General features: G+C 39.6%; 1 protein-coding gene and 1 long non-coding RNA gene across 2 annotated transcripts in view; one reads left to right on the forward strand and one right to left on the reverse strand.

Moving 5' to 3' along the window:
- The first annotated feature begins 5134 nt into the window (after positions 1–5134).
- On the forward strand, positions 5135–19998 carry GDF5 (growth differentiation factor 5). Its single transcript, XM_068263908.1, has 2 exons — positions 5135–5770; positions 18896–19998. The coding sequence occupies exons 1-2, from the start codon at positions 5137–5139 to the stop codon at positions 19750–19752; spliced, it is 1491 nt and encodes a 496-aa protein (XP_068120009.1). The 5' UTR covers positions 5135–5136; the 3' UTR covers positions 19753–19998.
- The window catches only part of LOC137542184 (uncharacterized), a 126219-nt gene continuing 115301 nt past the window's right edge, over positions 9329–20246 (reverse strand). Inside the window, exon 4 of the long non-coding RNA XR_011025371.1 lies at positions 9329–9429. This is a non-coding gene — a long non-coding RNA (uncharacterized lncRNA). The remainder of the gene's footprint in view (positions 9430–20246) is intronic.

Below are 20246 nucleotides of genomic sequence, written 5' to 3' on the forward strand. Positions count from 1 at the left end.
TGAATAATTATGCACACCCCACTTTGCAGTTATTTATTTGTAAAAAATGTTAGGAATCATGTATGATTTTCGTTCCACTTCTCACGTGTACACCCCTTTGTATTGGTCTTTCACGTGGAATTCCAATAAAATTGATTTATGTTTGTGGCAGTAATATGACAAAATGTGGAAAACTTCAAGGGGGCCGAATACTTTTGCAAGCCACTGTATTTAAATGTGGCTAAATGACAGATAATGCATCAACCTATAGTTAGTCCAAATTTACATATGTCAAAAGAAAGAGCAGTGGATTTCATGACAGGGTTTCCAGGTGGTCAGTAATAGTATGTAGTGCATAATGACCACCCAGAAACCCGATGTGGCAACACTTTGGCCAGGGATCGCTATACAGTCACAATATGGCTGTATAAGGAGCCCCAGGAACTACATATACCTATTTCTTGGACCACGGCCACGTGGGGATCCACACCCTGAGCTATACCAGCCCACATGGTCCATGGTATGGGACAACTTTGCTAGAGAGGGGTGGCCAAGCCTCCCCCTCTCCCCAGAGCCCTTGGCCAATCCATGGACAAGGGACTCTTCCCCACATCCGGTGACTAGGAGGAGGCGGAGTCAACAACGCTTTTGGGGGGGTCATGGTGGCATCTGGAAGTCCCCTTTACTTAGTATAGCTGAGAGCTCGGTTTCATCCAGACACTGCCACCACCACTCTCACTGTCCTTTCCACCCAACCAAGCCTATTGCACCCGCCTACGCCGACACCTATAGTTAGGTGCTTTAGGTGCTGGCGTTAGTGGGTGTGATAGGTGTGGGAAGGTGGGAAGAACAGCAGGAGCGCTGGCAGCAGAGTCTGGATGGAAATCTCAGCTACAGTTAGTATCACGCATGTGCAGAGGGGGGAGTTCTGGGTGCCCAAGCACCCCCCTTTTTAAAAATCCGTAAAAAGACCCCTTTGGCTGTGGAAAGGAAGCCCTCTCTGGCTGTGATAAGCCCTGTTCACTGCGTTCAAGGGGCCCTGCCCACCTGCTTCTCCCCCATCTGGGACACTTTGGAGTAAAGAGGGTACAGAAATCCTAGTGTAACCATCCCCGCAGCTGTTGGAGCAGGTAACTAAGATGGTGTCTCCCTGACAGCCGTGACCTCTTCCTCCCCAGCATTCACAGTGACCTCTCCCTCAATCTTTCACCCACAGTTACCTCTCCCTCCACCTTGCACCCATACTGACCTCTCCCTCCCCAGCATTAGCGCTGCAGTGATCCTCCATCCCTTAGTACCCACACTGACCTCTCCCTACCTCAACCTCCCCTACCTACACCTACATTGCCCCACCTACATTGACTTTCCCTCCCCCATCGGCACCCTTCCTGTCCTCAGCAGCACCCATAGTGACCTCCCCCAGCACCTAAAGTGACCTCTCTCTCCCCCAGCTTCCCCAGTGACCTCTCCCTCCCCCATCACCCCAATGCCTTCCCCTTCCTGCAGCACCCACACCGACCTCTACTTCTCCCAACATCCACCCACACCCATTACCCCCATAGCTGGCACCCAGTACTCACACTCACATGAAACCAAGTACCTGTACCAAGGCCTGACATTGCACCCAGTACTCCCACCTGCACATAGCCTCCACTATCTGCACACAACCACTTAACCAGTACTCGCACCTCGTACCTGCATTTAAAACCAACGTGACACCCAATGCCCCCCATAACTAGCACCCAGTACAGGCATGGCACCAAGTATTCACACCCATGTCACACCCAGGAACTGCACCCAGCATCCACATGAAATCCAGTACATGCACCCAGACCTCACATGGCAGTACTTGACTCCACACCACTGAATGTTGCCAGAGCTTCTGTGACTGAATATATGTGTCAAGCGGTGAGGCTCAGGAGGATTTATTTGGGACAGTTGGAGAGCCAGGGGGGGTGAAGGTCATATGCCACTGCAGGGCAAGGGAGTTGGGGGGGGAAGGTCCCCCACCACTATTATGTAACACTGTGCATTTCGGGGGGTGAGGCCTCTTAAAGAGACAATGAAGTGAAAAAAAAATTATGATATGATTTGTATGTGTAGTACAACTGAGAAAAAAAACATTAGCAGCAGAAACACACTAATATTGTTTCCAGTAAAGGAAGAGTTAAAGAGAATCTGTACTCTAATATTCTTACAATAAAAAGCATACCATTCTATTCATTATTTTCTCCTGTGCCCCTCTGTGCTGTTTCTGCCACTCTCTGCTGCAATCCTGGCTTGTAATTAACAGTTTTAGGCAGTGTTTACAAACAAACTAACCAGCTTCTAATAGGCTTAGCTAAGCATAGTGTATGAGTCATTCAGAGTATGCAGGGGGCCTGCAGAGGGTGTGTATCGCTTCTACCAATCACAAGCAGCCCTGCACATTCCACACAATCAAGCTTTAGCCCGACAAACAGGACAGAGGAAAGATACATTGATTTATTACAGAGACAGTGTAATTAGGAAAGACTGCAGTAAGCCAGAGCAGATTAGAACAGGCATAGGAACTTATAGGATAGAAGAACTAAGGCTGAAAAAATTGTTACAGAGTCTCTTTAAGAAACTCCAGTTGTTATCTATGCAAATTAGCTATTGAACTCCAGGACTTTCAAAGTTGCAGAGAACTCTGATAGACACTTGAGATAATAAGCTAAAAGACAATGCATCTTTTTTTCCTCTGCAGGGAAGATTGTACAGAGCAGGCTAGTGAACTTTTGAACCCATTTAGAATGCTGAGTAGTGTCTAAACTGCAAATATTAGAGAACAATGCAATGTTATAAAAAACACTATATAACTGAAAATAAAAATATTAGAATATTTTCTTTGCTACTAAAATTCTAGTAATTATCTGTACTACACAACCAATTAATTATATCATAATTTGTTTTCGCTTCACTGTCTCTTTAAGGACCCTCTGCATGGCCCTGTTCTTTAACCCACTATACCCTTGAAAAATAAACGGATCCCCCAAATTTTCAGAATACTAACCTGAGCCCATGCCCTGTCTCTAACACTAAAGATTTTCCCCAGAATATGCCTAATGCTAACCTGAACCCTTCACAAACCAAGGCTCCCTTCTGGTGACCCTAAAAAAAATCCCCTTTAACCTTAACCTGTTCATTAACAAAATCCTAAAATTATCTTTGAGCATAAACCCTAACCTCATGGGAAACCACAGTAGCTCACTGACTTGAATTATCACAAATACCTTCTGTTTAAGAAAGCAAAATACACTGAGCGTTGCTTTTTAGTAGAATGGCTTTTCAGTCTCCTTTAGTCCCCTATACTTTCCTAATGGTTCTGCATCACAATGAACTACCTTTGTATTCCTTAGTACTGGTCCAAACCCTATCCCATAGAGACATATCAATCACCGCCATGCACTGATGAGGACCATAAGTCCAAAACAGACTGTCTGCATTCTGGGTTGATGTGGCTGTGTAAAATGTATAAGCTATAGGCTTGCTATACACCAGCGGTTCTGGATGCAAGCATGGCTTCAGCGGCAAGAAGATTTTGCATATTCAGTAGTGATGTATCATGGGAAACCACAATTGCTCACATAAAGCTCAATCATCGTAAATATTTTCTGTTTTAAGAAGGCAAATTACACTAAACCCCTTACCTTAATCCTTTAAATTTGCCTTAACAGTAGCTCAAGTTCAAAAATTCGAACCTTTCACAATTGTGTTGTCTAACAATACAAAAAAACCCTACAATGACAAAGCCCTTCCACTAACACAACTCTCAAAACTCTGGTGTTACCAGACCTTCTTTAGCTCTCAAATTACATATCTGTCAGCACCTGATACTTCTGTCATAGATACTTTGGTTAAAACAGACCTATATCCACCCACTTAACGCAGTTAAACCTGCATTAAGTGGGTGGGTATAGGTCGCGGGTTATATGTCATTAATGGGTCAAATGCATATAAGATACCCTTGTTTCATTATTAAAAAAGAAATCTGTTTTTATTTTGTATTTAGACTGCAGGGGACACTGTGGCTTAACGCCATGCCAGAAAAAAAACTTGTGGCAGGGAAACATCTGGAAAAGCATTGCTGCCTTTTATATGAAGCAGAGACATTTTTTCCCTTTAAATTTTTCATTTATTCAGTGCTGCGTAACTTAATTTTATAGAACATTTTATGAAGTATTTTGAAAGTGCTATGGCATTACCACATTAACATGTAATTTAATTTAACTTTTTTTTATTATTTCATTTTACTAGTTTAAACTCTCAGGCCAAAAAAAAGTTCTATAAAATAAAAATAAAGAAAAAATAGATTCTAAGTAATTAATTGTAATAATATAACTGCTTGTTATCTGTGTATCTGAGAGACTAAGTACTTGCTAAGTGTGGTGGCATTATGATGGTCTAATTAACACAAAAAAAGATTAGTAGTAATATTTATGTTGTAATCCCCCCCTAAGGTTCATGTAAGGTTAATGCAGTCCCTTTGCCTCTTTAAATGACATAATTTGACATGCTGGTCCTACAGACACGGTTTCACATAGAGTTTGACTCACGTTAATGGAAAGGTTAAAGATTTTTTTTCTTTTCAAGAAATATATCGCACTTAAATTAGTTTAGACAGGATGACATCAGAGAGTAATTAAATTGGTTTTGGTTGGAATTCCGGTTCCAATTCCTGAGTTCAGGTTTGTAAAAGATTTCTGAGCACCTGCAAGACTCTGTGTGTGTGAAATATTTTCACTGGAAAGGATTCAAATCTTTAAAAAAAAAGGGTTTTACACAGAGGCAGCATTACGCCATTCTTCCTCCTTGGAAAAAAAACTCTCAGATTTAAACAAGACTCCTTCAAGTATTCAGAGAGTTTTCAAGCAGAAACACAGGAGGTAAACTTCACCTTTCAGAAGCACGTTCTTTACAGCTGCTTGGCGGAGAACATAGATTAGGGCTGAATTCATGTTAAGTTTCCATTATGGGACTGGAGAACGACATTAAGCAAACAGATTTAAAAAGGAAACTAAGAAGAAAGCTGTTTCTGCTAACACTGGTTTTTAGTTTGTTTCATGTTGCTGTGTGCCAATTTGGTGGACCCTTTGTTTTTTTTTTCTTTGGTGATGTTCAAAGGCAAATCAGAACATGAAAATATTGAGATTGATCCATTTACTGCTTTGGTATCTAACTTGGGACTACCTCAATCTTGCCCCCTTGGTGTTGGGCCTTTCTGAACAAGGACAGACTCCATCAGGAGCTAAGCTAGAGATTTCCATCGCTGGAGGGAAAGAGAAGACACCTTTACTGAAGGTCAATGCTACTACTAGGTCAGGAACTGCTGGCCATGGAGCAGGTGCAGCAAAACCTCGGAGTAAGAACCCACCTGCCCAGAGCAGGGTCCTTCTAGCTAAAAATGATGAGCCAAATAAGCAAGCTTTGAAAAGACCCACTGTGGAAACCAAGAATGGGAACACTGAGAATAAACAGCCTGGGGTTAAAATTGGGAACACAAGGCCTTTAGTCCTTGGAGGAAAGGCTACTGCCAAAACTGTCAACATCCATGCAGATTCGGCTGGATTTAAACCTAAAAAACCCACAAACCCCATTACTGAGAAGGAACAAAAGGACACTTTTAAGCACCCCCTTATCACTCCTCATGAGTATATGCTGTCACTGTACCGAACACTCTCCGATGCCGAAAGGAAAGGAGTGAACGGAAGCCTGAAACTTGAGGCAGGGTTAGCTAACACTATCACCAGTTTCATAGACAAAGGTCAAGGTAAGAAAATACTAGCTCCAAATGGAGTTTTTAAAAAAAATAAAACTGGCAATAACAATATATTGGCTGCAACCTATACCAGTCTTTTCAAAGACAAAATCTATTTTAAGGAGGACAGATATTGGGTCTATTTAAAAATGGATCTGCTTTGTTCTTTGCTTTTACATAAAATCTAGACAATAGAAACCAATTTAATTTTAACTGAAGGCTAAGTTGTTTCTTTTATAGCAAAACACACAAAACTTACTTTTTATCATGTACTATTCTACATGATAATTTCCCTGTTATTATGTCCACCATGTCCCTGTGTCGGGTGCCTGCTGCGCACACGCGGTTCGTGGGTGTGGGTGAGCTTCTGGCAGCGGTCATTGCCAGGCACGCCCACAAGGCCAGGCAGCATGCAGCTGTGGATGATGTGCGGCAGTTATCTAGCGGTCGTTATTAGACAGGCTTTGTGATTAGTCGTCAATAATTGGATTATTGTAAATAATGGACAATGCTGCCTGTAAACTGCTTTGCACCTGTTTGCCTGAACGAGAATATTTAATACTTTCTGGATATTCATTTTTTTTTTATGAATCTGGCTTGCAACTGTTTGCAAAAAAATTAGGTTGTGCTAGTTTTTCTTATGTGTGAGTATGTTTAAATGCAATGTTTTACCTTTTACAGGTAACTATTGCTTTATAAGATAATCTATATTAAGCCCCATATAGATGCCCAATCGCTGTCTGGAATCTGGAATGCTCACTGGTAAACAGTTTAAAGGTAGCCACTAATGATCTAGTTTCTAGCGAAAAATCGTTCGAGCAATCAGAAATTCTGATCAGCAGTGAAATCATTCACTACACCATCAACAAACCAATCTTTGCTTACTATCTACCACCACCAACAAGAAAATTCAAATGTTGGTTCGACGAAAATCCAATCGGACAACTGATTTTATAATTGTCTGTAATTGATTGTGCCCATCAACTGAGATTATTTACAACCAATCAGATCAGAATTTCTGATTGCCCTAACGATTTTTCGCTAGAAATTGGACCGTTAGTGGCCACCTTAAGGAACAATCACTATATAGATATGGTGCTCGGCTACAACCAAGCATCCTTTTCAATGTAGAGGGAGGGATAGAAGGGACCAAACATAAATCATCCATTATGGTCATTTAGTGGACCGACACAATTGCTAACTGAAGTTGTGGGACACCTATACCAAGGCTAGTTTTATGCAGCAGACTATTATGAGTGATTGCCTTGGCCAAAGAAAACCTGTTGTCTGTAACTAGCCATGCAAATTCTGCATGCATACATGTACTTGAGTGTGCAGGCAAGTCAATGTCTGTATGTATCTATATGTGCAAACTTGCTACTTGTTGCACCCCCCTCCCCTCCCCCAAAAAATAAACCAGAAATAAACTATTACCCCCTGCTATAGCAAGCAAAATGAAACATCTTGAATATAAAAGTCTAATTTTGTTTAAAGTAAAGGAAACTTTAGATAAACCAATAATACTGTTGGTTTCTGCCAAAGCCCCCACTTTTGTGTAGAGAAAATGTGCCCCTTATCCATCAAAACTTTTTGGCATGACCTGTGCACATTTGTGTATGCTTGGTTGTGTATGGGTGTGTATTTTCCCAGCCTGTTGTAATGTGTATGTGCCCAGCTGCCCATGTGTATGTTAATTGATGAATAACTTGGTACTTAAACTCATGTAAATATATATATATCTTGGAAAGCTTTCCATTTTGACCAAACAAACAGCAAGTTTATTCCTTATGGATTTTATGGAGAATTAGGGGATAAAATATCTATTGCTTTAGTTGAATACATGACATTCATCATCGCTAAAACAATGTTTACGTTTAAAATTGTTAACACTGAGGTAAAAATAAAAATCCTTTATAAACCGCTTTTATTACATCCCAATTAAGAGCTGTAGGGTTATTCTGTACAGGAACTGTATGTGATTCTGTAGTTTGACAGAAATTCACTCGGCTTCCAAGTGAAAATAAACAATTTGTCTGCTCCTCTGATGTAACAGGCCCAGAGCAGAGAAAGTCATTTCAGAAACAGAAAAAACATTGTTCGCGGGTTCTGAAGGGAAGATTTTCCAAATCACAACCTGCATTCTGGCTACTTAAGAGCCTCATATGAATTGGCTATGGAAGATTTACTTACTGACAAAAGAAAGGAAATTAAACTGCTGCCATGCTTTAATTAAAACAATCTTTTGAGAGGCAGAAAAATAACAACTTGATTTATTGTAAAATGTTTTAACACTAATCATGTATAAATATGGAAATGTTAAAGGAACTTATTGGAAGTTATTTAACAGGCAGCTAATTTCCTGTTCAGAAAACTGCCTGGTGTTACGTTGACACTTCTATAATTATCTTAGTGTTTACACATATATATTTGTCTTTTACTTTAAAAGTTGAAACTGAAGAAATTCCCAAACACACTTTCTCTCTCTCTCTCTCTCTCTCTCTCTCTCTCTCTCTCTCTCTCTCTCTCTCTCTCTCTCTCTCTCTCCATCAGAGCTCAGTCTCACTGCAGTGATGTGAAGTCACATGGCCTCCTCAGTGTGACAGTAAATATTGCATGGGGTACTCTTGTTAGCATTGAAATCACCCCTTGCTACTGACTGCTTGTTAGTGGTCACATGAAATTGCGTCACATCAGGGGAGTAGGCTCCAAGGGAGGGGATAAGGAGGAAGTTCTATAGCACCCAGACATTTGCAAGAAAAAGGAGAAGAGCGCCAGTAAAACACTTCATCGGAATTTATTTTTATTTTTTATTTTTTTTTACTGTAAAACTACAGCATTTTATTTTAGAATGCATTAATAAAAAGGTTTCTGAACTGGATCTTTAATTTTCATTGGACTGCATGATAATAACATTTGTAATTTATCATGACTTAATATGTTTTGTTCTTCAGCAATCATTTGCTGAAAATGTTTTAAATATTGCCCAGGTTGTCTGTCAAAATATGTTTCTGACGGCCCCCTGGAGTTAGGGTGTGTACTTATATCCAATTTTGATTGGCAAACAATTAGCCAATTTTGCCACTTCCATTTAGTATGAGCGCTCACACACACACACACACGCACGCACACACGCACGCACACACATACACACACGCACACAGTCTGTTCATAGTATTCAAGATCTGTTACCCCTCATACTTTATTAAAGTGGTAAAATTGGCCAGTCATTGGCCAATCAAAACTGGATTTGTGTATGCATCCTTAGATTGATGTGTTAAAACAATCTTCAAGGGAAAATTACATTTATTTAAAAAAAAAATCAAATGTTGGAGAGTGACATATGTGTTTTGGAAGGGGATTCCAGAGGAACAGTGAGGCATGTAAAAAATCTTGTATACTTGATTGCGAGGAGATGATTGTAGAGGAGGACAGAAGAAGGTCCTGTACAGATCTGAAGATAAATGATAGTAACAGAGGCGCCAAAATAGAATAAAATAGTTAAAAACTGTTTAAAAGAAGGGGGTTAGTTGGACACCACCCTCAGGTATATAATGACCAGCCAATGAGTCGTTATAAAAAAACTGTAAAATTTATTGTAAGCTCTCCAGGTATGCAACACGTTTCACGGGTCAAACGCCCGCTTCATCAGGCAATCAAAAGTTGGAGATACACTATGGAGAAAAACAGAAACAAAAAACACTATACCAGAGGACACTAGGTTCCCAGATGGACAAAGTCAAATGCAACAGCATGTCAATAATTGATTAAATAAAATAAAATTAAGTACATTAAATCTTAAAATCTGCATAACAGTTATTGCTATATATGAGACTAATTTCGCCAATAGAGCGCATAAAAAACCAATGTTATGCTATGCATGCAAATATTAAAGAAGATTTTGCCCAAACTTGAAAACATATTTTAGCCAGCCAAATAAGAAATTAAATGCAAATTCCAGTGCCAGGTAACAAAGACAGACAGTGCAAGCATATGCCAAAGTGCATGATGTAATAGCAATGGTAGAGAGAGCCATTTTCTAGGTACAGAAAAAAATAAATCACCGCTAATAGTCTGGTTATCAATCTAGTATATATGTATACAAAGTTGGGAGTATGCTAGATCAAAATGCAGCTGAAATGGAAGAAAATGCTTTGAAGGACTAAAGTGCAAATGCATAAAGCTGAATGCCCAAGGTGAACTACCACTGTGTTCACCCAGAGATCACTAAAGTGCTATTAAGTAATAATCCAGCGCATAATAACTTACCACTGCTGTGTCAATCAATGGGCCAAGCGCCTACTGTAGGAGTCTGAGGCGGCTGGCTCGGAGTAATAAACTGTAACTGGCGCCAAAGCGAATAGTTCTGTGCGCCGAAAGCGTCGCTTTCTGATGACTTCCGGTAGCATGAGTTGACATAGGGGCAGTTTGGTGTGATGCTAACGTCGCACCGCACAAGGCGTATTGGTAAGGGATGATGCGAAGAATGCGTCGCATCCGCTCTGACGTGGGTAGTAGGTGGTGTATGCCGCCATGTTGGTATAGGCAGCGGGCTGTCCTGTTATGTCCTGTTATGTGTTGTATTTAAAAGGTTTTGCAAATAAAGAGGAACTTTACGCCAGTGAACAAACTCATCTGTACAGATCTGAGATTGCGGTTGGGTTGGTATCTGGAAACTAATAAGCAGATGTACAGGAGAGAAAGATTGTGGAGAGCTTTGTAGGTTAGAGTTTGAGTTTGGATCCTCCAGTTAATTGGCAGCCAGTGAAGAGCTTGACACTCTCCTCTCTCAGGTTCATTCAAATAATTTGACTTGTATAACTGAATAGAAATGAAGTTTGAGGGATGTTGAGATTTTTGTGATGGGGAAGTTTTGAAGGTTTTTTTTTACAAAATATAATGTACAAATTGCACTACACAGTGTTGAAAAAAATAGATCATTATAAATTACAAATATCACTACTACTGAATTCCCAACATAAAGTATGGTCAAGTATTACTCCCAGAATTATAGAGTCCTTTAAAAATGTCACAAATCATGGATATTGTAAGTAGCCGAATTATAAACACATACAATTATAAATACACATTAACATAAAAACAGAATAATTGTCCCATAAAATTGTAAGCTTAATTAACCAATCAAATTGGAATGTGGGAGGAAACCTTATAACCCAGGGGAAAACACACAGAAACATGAAAACAATAGAAAATATATGCAGATGGTGTCTGACTGTAGCACTGCAAAGCGAGCTTGCTAATCACTTATCCACCATGCTTACCAAGTTAGTAGAATCAGCAGAGCCACAATATTGTATTAGGTGTATTTTAAACACCTGTAGCTAACAAAGCTTCCTAATCTTTGAATCCTGGCATTTGAAAGCCCTTAATTACAGCAATGAAAACAAGCAAATGGATTCCATGAGATCTATGACTCAAATGTTCCAATAACAGAACATGATGACCATAAATGCAACTGATCCATGTGCTTATTAGTCGACTTTAGATGACTGGAAATTTAGAAATATACATCTTAGAATGCAACTGTTTTATCAATGCAACATAACAGCTAATGGAGCAGAATTAAACGTAAAGAAAGAAAGCAGGTTGGCTTTTTATGATATCAATATTTTAAGGTCTGACTTTTTAAACTTTTTTAAAGATTTTGTCCCCAGACTATTTTTTGGCTACCCATTTAACTTCAGCTACTTCGGGGGAGTTAACACTGTGCAAATAAAGCTACACAGAGGGAATATGGCTCTCGAGCAAAATCTTTTCTTGTGAGTTATGTAAGCTTATTATTCACCAGTAAATTGGATAAGTGACCGAAGCGAGAGATTGGGTTCAGTAATGCAGGTGAATAGGTGCTGCTCACTGTCTGTAGTAGGTAACAAAATTGGGTACTTATCCGTTAGCCGGGCGCATCCTCTAGGTGGCGACAAAACTCCACCAGAGTTACATCTTTCCCTACTATCCATGTCAGCCTGGAGGAGGAATAGTAATTAGCGCCACCTGCCGGATGCGCCCGGCTAACGGATAAGTACCCAAAATTGACTAAAATGGTGCACCATGTGTATTACCTGTGGACATGTCTCACCAGATGTGGCTTATGATTAGGCCACCTAATACCACTAACTGGAAAGGTGGGAAGACAGGGGCCCCCTAATGCAACTATCTAGGGATTGGGAGAAATGCCAGCTAATATTGCTGTATGGTGGTTCAAAAAGGCCCCCTATATTGCTATCTGGGGTATAGAGGTACAAAGGCCGCCTATTACCGCTATACTAGGGGGTGGAGAAAAAAAGGCCACTTAACACTGCTATCTCAGGTATAACAAAGGCCACCTAATTCTGTAATTATCATGCAGGGGCCTCATGTCCACTCTCATCCAGGGCCCTATTTCACATAAAACTGGACCTGCTGGTGACCTTCTATGGCTTTCCAGTATTTTAACAGATGTCCCTCTTAAAGCAACAGGGTCAGCCATACTATGCCAGAAAAAAAACACATATATAAGTAGATAACTACTTGTTCTACTTACATAACACATGCATTGTGCTGTCCACATTTTAATTTCAGTGAATTTTATATAGTTATTAAAGAGAATTCTGTGCCTGGCATTTGCCATTTTAGTTTCCTCTAACTGAAGCCAATTCTGATGTAATTTCCTCCCTTACTCTTTTTTTTCTACAAGAATCTGCCTTGTCATAGCTAGCTTGCATGTGAGCACAAAAAGTTCAGGTTTCAGCACTAGCTTCACACTGAACTGCTTTCCTCCAATCAGTGAGGAGCAGGAATGTAAGAGGGGTGATGACAAGCTTCCTTCCTTACACGTGATCCTACACTTTCCCTTTCTTCTCAATTAGTCACTAGCCACATCCCTCCCAAGAGTCTCTGACCACATCCATTCCCTATCCCCAGACAGCCAAATACCAACCTTCACAGCCCCAGAGATGAGGAGAGGTGATAGGGAGAATTGAGAAAACTGCACAAACCCAGTGGGACATCTGCTCAACTGCTGACCATAGACGCTCACTCGTCACATCACCAGGTCAGACCTGATCAATATATGGGCATATAATGACTAACAATTAACCACATCAACCTACAGGCCATTTTACTCTTAACGCCAAAAGCCATTTTTACCTGTCAGCGCTCCTTCTATTCATTTGGCCATAACTTTATCGTTGCTACTCACATGTGAATGGTCTATATCATTGTTTTTTTTCACCACAAATTAGGCTTTTTGTGGGTGATACTTTTTCAGGAATTACTTTATTTCCTATGCATTTTATAGGCAAAAACAAGAAAAAAATGAAAAAATAAGTGATTTATCTAATACTATCCCCTATAGTTTTAAAATAAGCAATGCTACTACATAATAAATAAAATCCGACAATGTTATTTGCCTATTAGTCCCGGCTATTACAACATTTAAATTATGCTCCTAGTACAATGTATGGCGGCAATATAATATTTGGAAGTAAAGGAGTATTTTTTCTTCTATGGGTTTTTTTTGTGTCCGGTTAATTTGTATCCCTTATGTACTGAAATAACAGTAACATACCCTCAGGGCATACATATTAAAGACCCTAAAGCAACCATGTATGAATTTTTTAAAACTTTTTTATTATTATTTGTCATTTGTTTTTGTAACTAAGGTGGGGGGAGGGGGCTTTGGAAGGGATTAACTACTTGTCGCACGCTGTGCAGTATATTCACGGCCTGGACAAGGTCACCGGGTGCACCAGGGCCGTGAAAACAAGTCTGCAGCGGCATGAGGCCACTGCTTGCTCCTGCGCACGCATGCCCCATGAGACGCCTACATTCATTGTATCTTTCCTGTTGTTAAGTGCCACGCATTACTTCCAATTCACGTGCTTATGTACATGAATCAGAAATGATGACTGAGGACATCTTGTGGCCAAATAGTAAATTAAATCAAAATTCATTTTTATTTAATAAAAATCCCCACACTAAGTTTTATAATTAACTATTTCCCTACCACACCCTCCCATGGTACCCAAACTTTTTTTTTCGTATAGGGAAAAAAACCATAAAAAAATATAGTTACCTTAGGGACTGAAATGTTTTTAATATTTATGTCAAGAGGGTATATAACGATTAACTTTTAATTTACAGGGTTGTAATTAGTAATGGGCGCAAAACTGAAAAAAATGCAATAAAATATTGGCGCCACACATTGTACTAGGGAGATTTTTTAAACGTTGCAATAACCGGGACAAATGGGCAAATAAAATGTGTGGCTTTTATCCACAGTAGAATGTTTTATTTAACCTCCTTGCCGGTTATCCCGAGCTCAGCTAGGGGTAACCTGCGTAGGAGGATTTCTCAGGCCCCGCTGGGCCGATTTTCACAATTTTTTTTCCAGCACGCAGCTAGCACTTTGCTAGCTGCGTGCAGTTTGCTACCCGCCTCGCCGCCCCTCCTCCCCTCCAGACCCCTTGCGCAGCCTGGCCAATCAGTGCCCGGCAGCGCTGAGGGGTGGATCGGGATTCCCTCTGACATCCCGACGTCTATGACGTCGGTGACATCATCCCGACCGGGAAAGCCCAGCAGGAAATCCCGTTCTTGGATAGGGAGATGCCGCTTGTCAGCGGCTATCCTGTAGCGAGCCCTCGGCTCGCTACATGATTTAAAAAATAAATAAATAAAAAAGTGCTGCGCTGCCCCCTTGCTGCCAGAATTGTAACGGCAAGGGGGTTAAACACTATAATGGCCAAAAACTGAAAAATTAATGCATTTTTTCAATTATTTTCTTATTATTCCAATTAAAATACGTTTAGGATAAAATAATTCTTAGCATACTGTACCTCCCAAAGAAAGCCTAATTGGTGTTGAGAAAAACAAGATATAGATCATTTTGCTGTGATTGGTAGTGATTAAGTTAATGGCAAAAGAAAAGGAGGAGCACTGACAGATGAAAATTGCTCTGGTCCACAAGGGGAAAAAAACATCAGTGGTCAAGTAGTTTTTAAATTAAAAATGTGTGATGTGTAATTTAATTATTAACCACTAGATGGCGCTAGAAACACTACCCTGGCTTACTAGGAAGTGTTTATTTATTTTTTCAACTTTACTTTCTCTATTCTTTATTATGAATGGACATGGCCCCTGATTGGGGTCATGTCCATTCACTCCAGGCACTGCAATTGGTTCGAGGAACCCTAGGTTCCCTTCCTCAATCGACCGCTATAGAAATACCACCGAGTAAGAGCAGCGGTCCATCATGTATGTGTGCACACCCGCTGCTATATGCATATACGCATTCAGTTAGACCTGAGCAGTGTCTATCTGGATGACTATAGTTGTCCAGATAGACTGAAATGGTTAATACGCAGTGTGCTCTCTATTTGTTCATTCTTTGCTTTCAGTTCTCATGGATCAAAATGTACTAAAAAAACACTAAGAAAATAGCAAAGTTAACTTAATTAGGAATAACTTATTTCTAGTGCTTTTTATGCAATGTAATGAAAAGTTATTTTTAAGATAATGTGAGAAAAGTGGTAAGATAATTCATGAGGTTTTGTGCTTCAGGGATATTCACAGTCCCTCTTTTCTCTTCAAATACCCTATTGGGTTGTTAGTTCATTATCATGATGATGATTATTATTATGATGCATTCATATAGCACTATTTTTTCTACAGTGTGGAGAGTGAGAAGGAAAGTCCAGAGCATAGCATCCAAATACATGTGCTGTATTAGTACAAAATGGTGGAACATCTACTTATAGGACCACTGCATGTATGGTGAGGTGCCAAGGTGGGTGGGTGTTGGCGAGGAGGACGACGTGGCAGCTAACAGCTGTTTTGTGACTGCTGGACACTTGCTTGTAGCTTGCTGATTGTGAAATGGTGAAGCCAGATACTCATATAGACATTGCTTCACAAGACATAGCCCTAGAGACATAGCCGTATAACCTGTCTGCTGTTTGTTGTTGCACCATCCCTGCCAGCACCCACCCACCTGGGCATCCTGCTGCATATGCAGCAGTCCTGTAAGTAGATGTTCCATTATCTTGGCACTAATAAACTACATTTAGTTTAGATGGTGTTATGGGCTTTCCTTCTCCTTATGCTCCATAATTTGCAAGGAGAGCAAGTCTTTTTGTAAGGGATCCCACAGCTGCAGTACTTATTCTCTCAACATTTGGACGTTGTGCCAATACACTCCGCTCACCACATCAATTTGCTCCAGATAAAAGGTGGAGTGCATGACCTCTCTGTAGTTTTCAACTGGTTCACGTTTTTTGTACAGTCCTTTGTAGAGTACATTGAACAATTCTCATCATTTGTCTCTTGGGTGTGATTATTTTCTACATATCATGTATCCAATGTGGTCTGTTGCAGTATTCTCCCCCACCGTAGCTCCTTGCAGTAACAACGAAAGTTTATGAGGCAAGCCACAGTACCCATGATTTAATGCGATGAGACTAAATACATGAAATGGCGCAAGGCGCTGCTTTAGGCTCTTATGCCACACGCAAATTGCACCAAAAAAATGGCCCATGGGCAATTAACATTTTCATTTCAGTTTTCTCCTAGGAGATACATTTTTTATTTATCTTGTATTTAAAACAAATTTTCAGCACTTTGCAATTGAAAAGGTACCAAAAATAGGTGAAAATGTCCTATCAAAATTATTTTGAGTATTTTCTTGCTTGCTGGTTGTTTAAAAGTCATTTTACAGTGGGATGCGAAAGTTTGGGCAACCGTGTTAATCATCATGATTTTCCTTCGTTGGTTCCTACGATAAAAAATGTCAGTTAAATATATCATATAGGAGACACACACAATGATATTTGAGAAGTGAAATTAAGTTTATTGGATTTACAGAAAGTGTGCAATAATTGTTTAAATAACATTAGGCAGGTGCATAAATTTGGGCACCATTGTCATTTTATTCATTCCAAAACCTTTAGATCTAATTATTGGAACTCAAATTGACTTGGTAAGCTCAGTGACCCCTGACCTACATACACAGGTGAATCCAATTATGAGAGAGTATTTAAGGGGGTCAATTGTAAGTTTCTCTCCCCTTTTAATTTTCTCTGAAGAGTAGCAACGTGGGGGTCTCAAAACAGTTGTTTTGAGACCCCCACGTTGCTACTCTTCAGAGAAAATGAACGACCTCAAACGACCTGAAGACAAAGATTGTTCTCCATAATGGTTTAGGGGAAGGATACAGAAAGCTGTCTCAGAGATTTCAGCTGTCTGTTTCCACAGTTAGGAACATATTGAGGAAATAGAAGACCACAGGCTCAGTTAGTTAAGACTTGAAGTGGCAGACCAAGAAAAATCTTGTATAGATAGAAGTAACGAATGGTGAGAACAGTCAGAGTCAACCCACAGACCAGCACCAAAGACCTACAACATCATCTTGCTGCAGATGGAGTCACTATGCATCGTTAACCATTCGGCGCACTTTCCACTGGGAGATGCTGTATGCGAGAGTAATCCAGAGGAAGCCTTTTCTCCGCCCTCAGCACAAACAGAGCCGCTTGAGGTATGCTAAAGCACATTTGGACAAGCCAGGTTCATTTTGGAATAAGGTGCTGTGGACTGATTAAACTAAAATTGAGTTATTTGGGCATAACAAGGGGTGTTATGCATGGAGGCAAAATAACACAGCATTCCAAGAAAAACACCTGCTACATACAGTAAAATATGGTGGTGGTTCCATCATGCTGTGGGGCTTTGTGGACTGAGTAGGGACTGGGAATCTTGTCAAAGTTGAGGGACACAAGGATTCCTCTCAGTATAAGCAGTTTCTGGAGACCAATGTCCAGGAATCAGTGACAAAGCTGAAGCTGCCCCTGGACTGGATCTTTCAACAAGACAATGACCCTAAACACTGCTCAAAATTCACTAAGGCATTCATGCAGAGGAACAAGTACAACATTCTGGAATGGCCATCTCAGTCCCCAGACCTGAATATAATTGAAAATCTGTGGTGTGAGTTAAAGAGAGCTGTCCATGCTCTGAACCCATCAAACCTGAATGAACTAGAGATGTTTAGTTAAAGAGGAATGGTCCAAAATACCTTCAACCAGAATCCAGACTCTCATTGGAACCTACAGGAAGCGCTTGGCTGCTGTAATTTCGGCAAAAGGAGGATCGTCTAAATATTGATTTCATTTTTTTATTGTGGTGCCCAAATTTATGCACCTGCCTAATTTTGTTTAAACAGTTATTGCACACTTTCTGTAAATCCAATAAACTTAATTTCACTCCTCGAATATCATTGTGTGTGTCTACTATATGATATATTTAACTGACAATTTTTATCTTAACAACCAATAATTTATACAGGAAAATCATGACGATTAACAAGGTTGCCAAACTTTCGCATTCCCACTCTATTTACAAGTTGTGAAAATATCACCCTGAAGAAAACTCAGGTGAAAAAGTGAATTGCATATGGGTTCATATGTGAAAGGATCCTCAAGCGTACCTTTCATCTGTGCAACTAGCCTTACCTTCTATTGGAATATTCATTCATGCATTATTGTCAGACACTTCAATGTAACATGTTATTCTTTTGGTATTTCTTATTATTACTGTATGTTGGAATGGCTGCAAATGTCTGTTATTTATTCATTTGCTGATCAATAAACCTGGTTTATTAAACAAAATATATGTATTTACTTAGATGCAGCAAACACAGTACTGCAAAAGAATCATATAATTCTGTAGAATATACTAAGGGTAGTGATAAAATGTCAATGTATTTATACACCTGTCCTTTTATTCATTTTAGTTCTTTAAAAAGGGCTTTTACAGTCCAAGTAGAGTTAATAGTAATAGAACCGTGAATGTGTTCAATAACATTTTGTTACAGTATGTGCCCAGGTGTACCATAAAATATATTAGCCAATCATTTTTATGTACTTTTATCATAGTTAAATGAAATGAAGCCTAATTGGTTCTTTGGATTGCTGGTAATTTATGCATCAGCCAATTTAAACAGGTCTGTAATTGAATTCTATTAGAATGCTTTCCGTAGTTAACGTGGTCAAATTGCCGTATCAACTTTCTACGAGTTTATAAATATAAATCTGTAACTTAGTTTTCAGAATTTTGTACCAATCGTTTCTAATCTGTATTTTTTCATTTAAGATGGACTGGCAGTGACAAGAAGACAAAAATATATTTTTGACATCAATGCTCTGGAGAAAGATGGCTTGCTGGGTGCAGAACTACGTATTCTAAGAAAGAGATCCACCGATGCAAAAGTCCAACTTTCCAACAAATTTTCTCAAATAAAGTTATATGTTTGTCCAGCAAATAAGAGACCGGCAACTCTTCTGGATTCCCGATCCCTTAGCAATATCGACACACCAAAATGGGAAGTTTTTGACATTTGGAAACTCTTCAAAAACTTCAAAAACTCTGCTCAGCTTTGTTTTGAACTAGAGGTCTTGGACAAGGGAAAACCCCTTGACTTGAAAACTGTGGGATTTAACAGAACTGGTCGGCCAACCAATGAGAAAGCCTTGTTTCTTGTTTTTGGTAGGACAAAGAAGAGAGACTTGTTCTTTAATGAAATCAAAGCCAGGTCTGGCCAAGATGATAAGACTGTCTATGAATATTTATTCAACCAAAGAAGAAAAAGAAGAGCTCCATTTCTAGCAAGAAAAAGGCCAAATAAGAATTCAAAAGCAAGATGTAGCAAGAAGCCACTTCATGTCAACTTCAAGGACATGGGGTGGGATGACTGGATTATTGCACCATTGGAGTATGAAGCTTATCATTGTGAAGGGCTATGTGAATTCCCTCTTAGATCTCACCTAGAACCTACAAATCATGCAGTAATCCAGACATTGATGAACTCCATGGACCCAGAGTCTACTCCCCCTACCTGTTGTGTTCCCACAAGGCTGAGCCCAATCAGTATCCTTTATATAGACTCTGCCAATAATGTGGTTTATAAACAGTATGAGGACATGGTTGTTGAATCTTGTGGATGCAGGTAGCAAGAGTTAGAAAAATATACTGACTGGAATGACTGATCAGAGGTGAACAGAGAAAGAACATTTGGTGCAAAGATGTAATGCACTTTGAAATCTTACCACTGTACAGAATGCAATATTTTTCATTGTCTTTGGACTACGAACCTACATTTCATGGACTCTTGGGAGGACCCTATAGAAATATGTAAAGAAGTATGACAGGAAAATGAACTAGTTAACTTTAAATCAGAACATTCAACTATATTTACAGATGACAATGCTAAGGATTTAATCAATGATTATGTCTTTGTTCATTTTTATCTCAGAAGTGTAAATGTAATACAAGAAGAAACACTTTCAAAATGGATTTTTTTCCTTTGAATGCGTATAGTAAGAAACATGATAAACCTATATTGGAGGCTGTGGTATACTGTATATTATTATTGTTTTTATTATTTTAAAAAGGAAATGGAAAGAAAATTTGTGGCACCTTATCCGGGTATATTCTGTCCCAGCTT

This window comes from Hyperolius riggenbachi, chromosome 12 (genome assembly GCF_040937935.1).
Source record: "Hyperolius riggenbachi isolate aHypRig1 chromosome 12, aHypRig1.pri, whole genome shotgun sequence".
NCBI classification, from domain to species: domain Eukaryota; kingdom Metazoa; phylum Chordata; class Amphibia; order Anura; family Hyperoliidae; genus Hyperolius; species Hyperolius riggenbachi.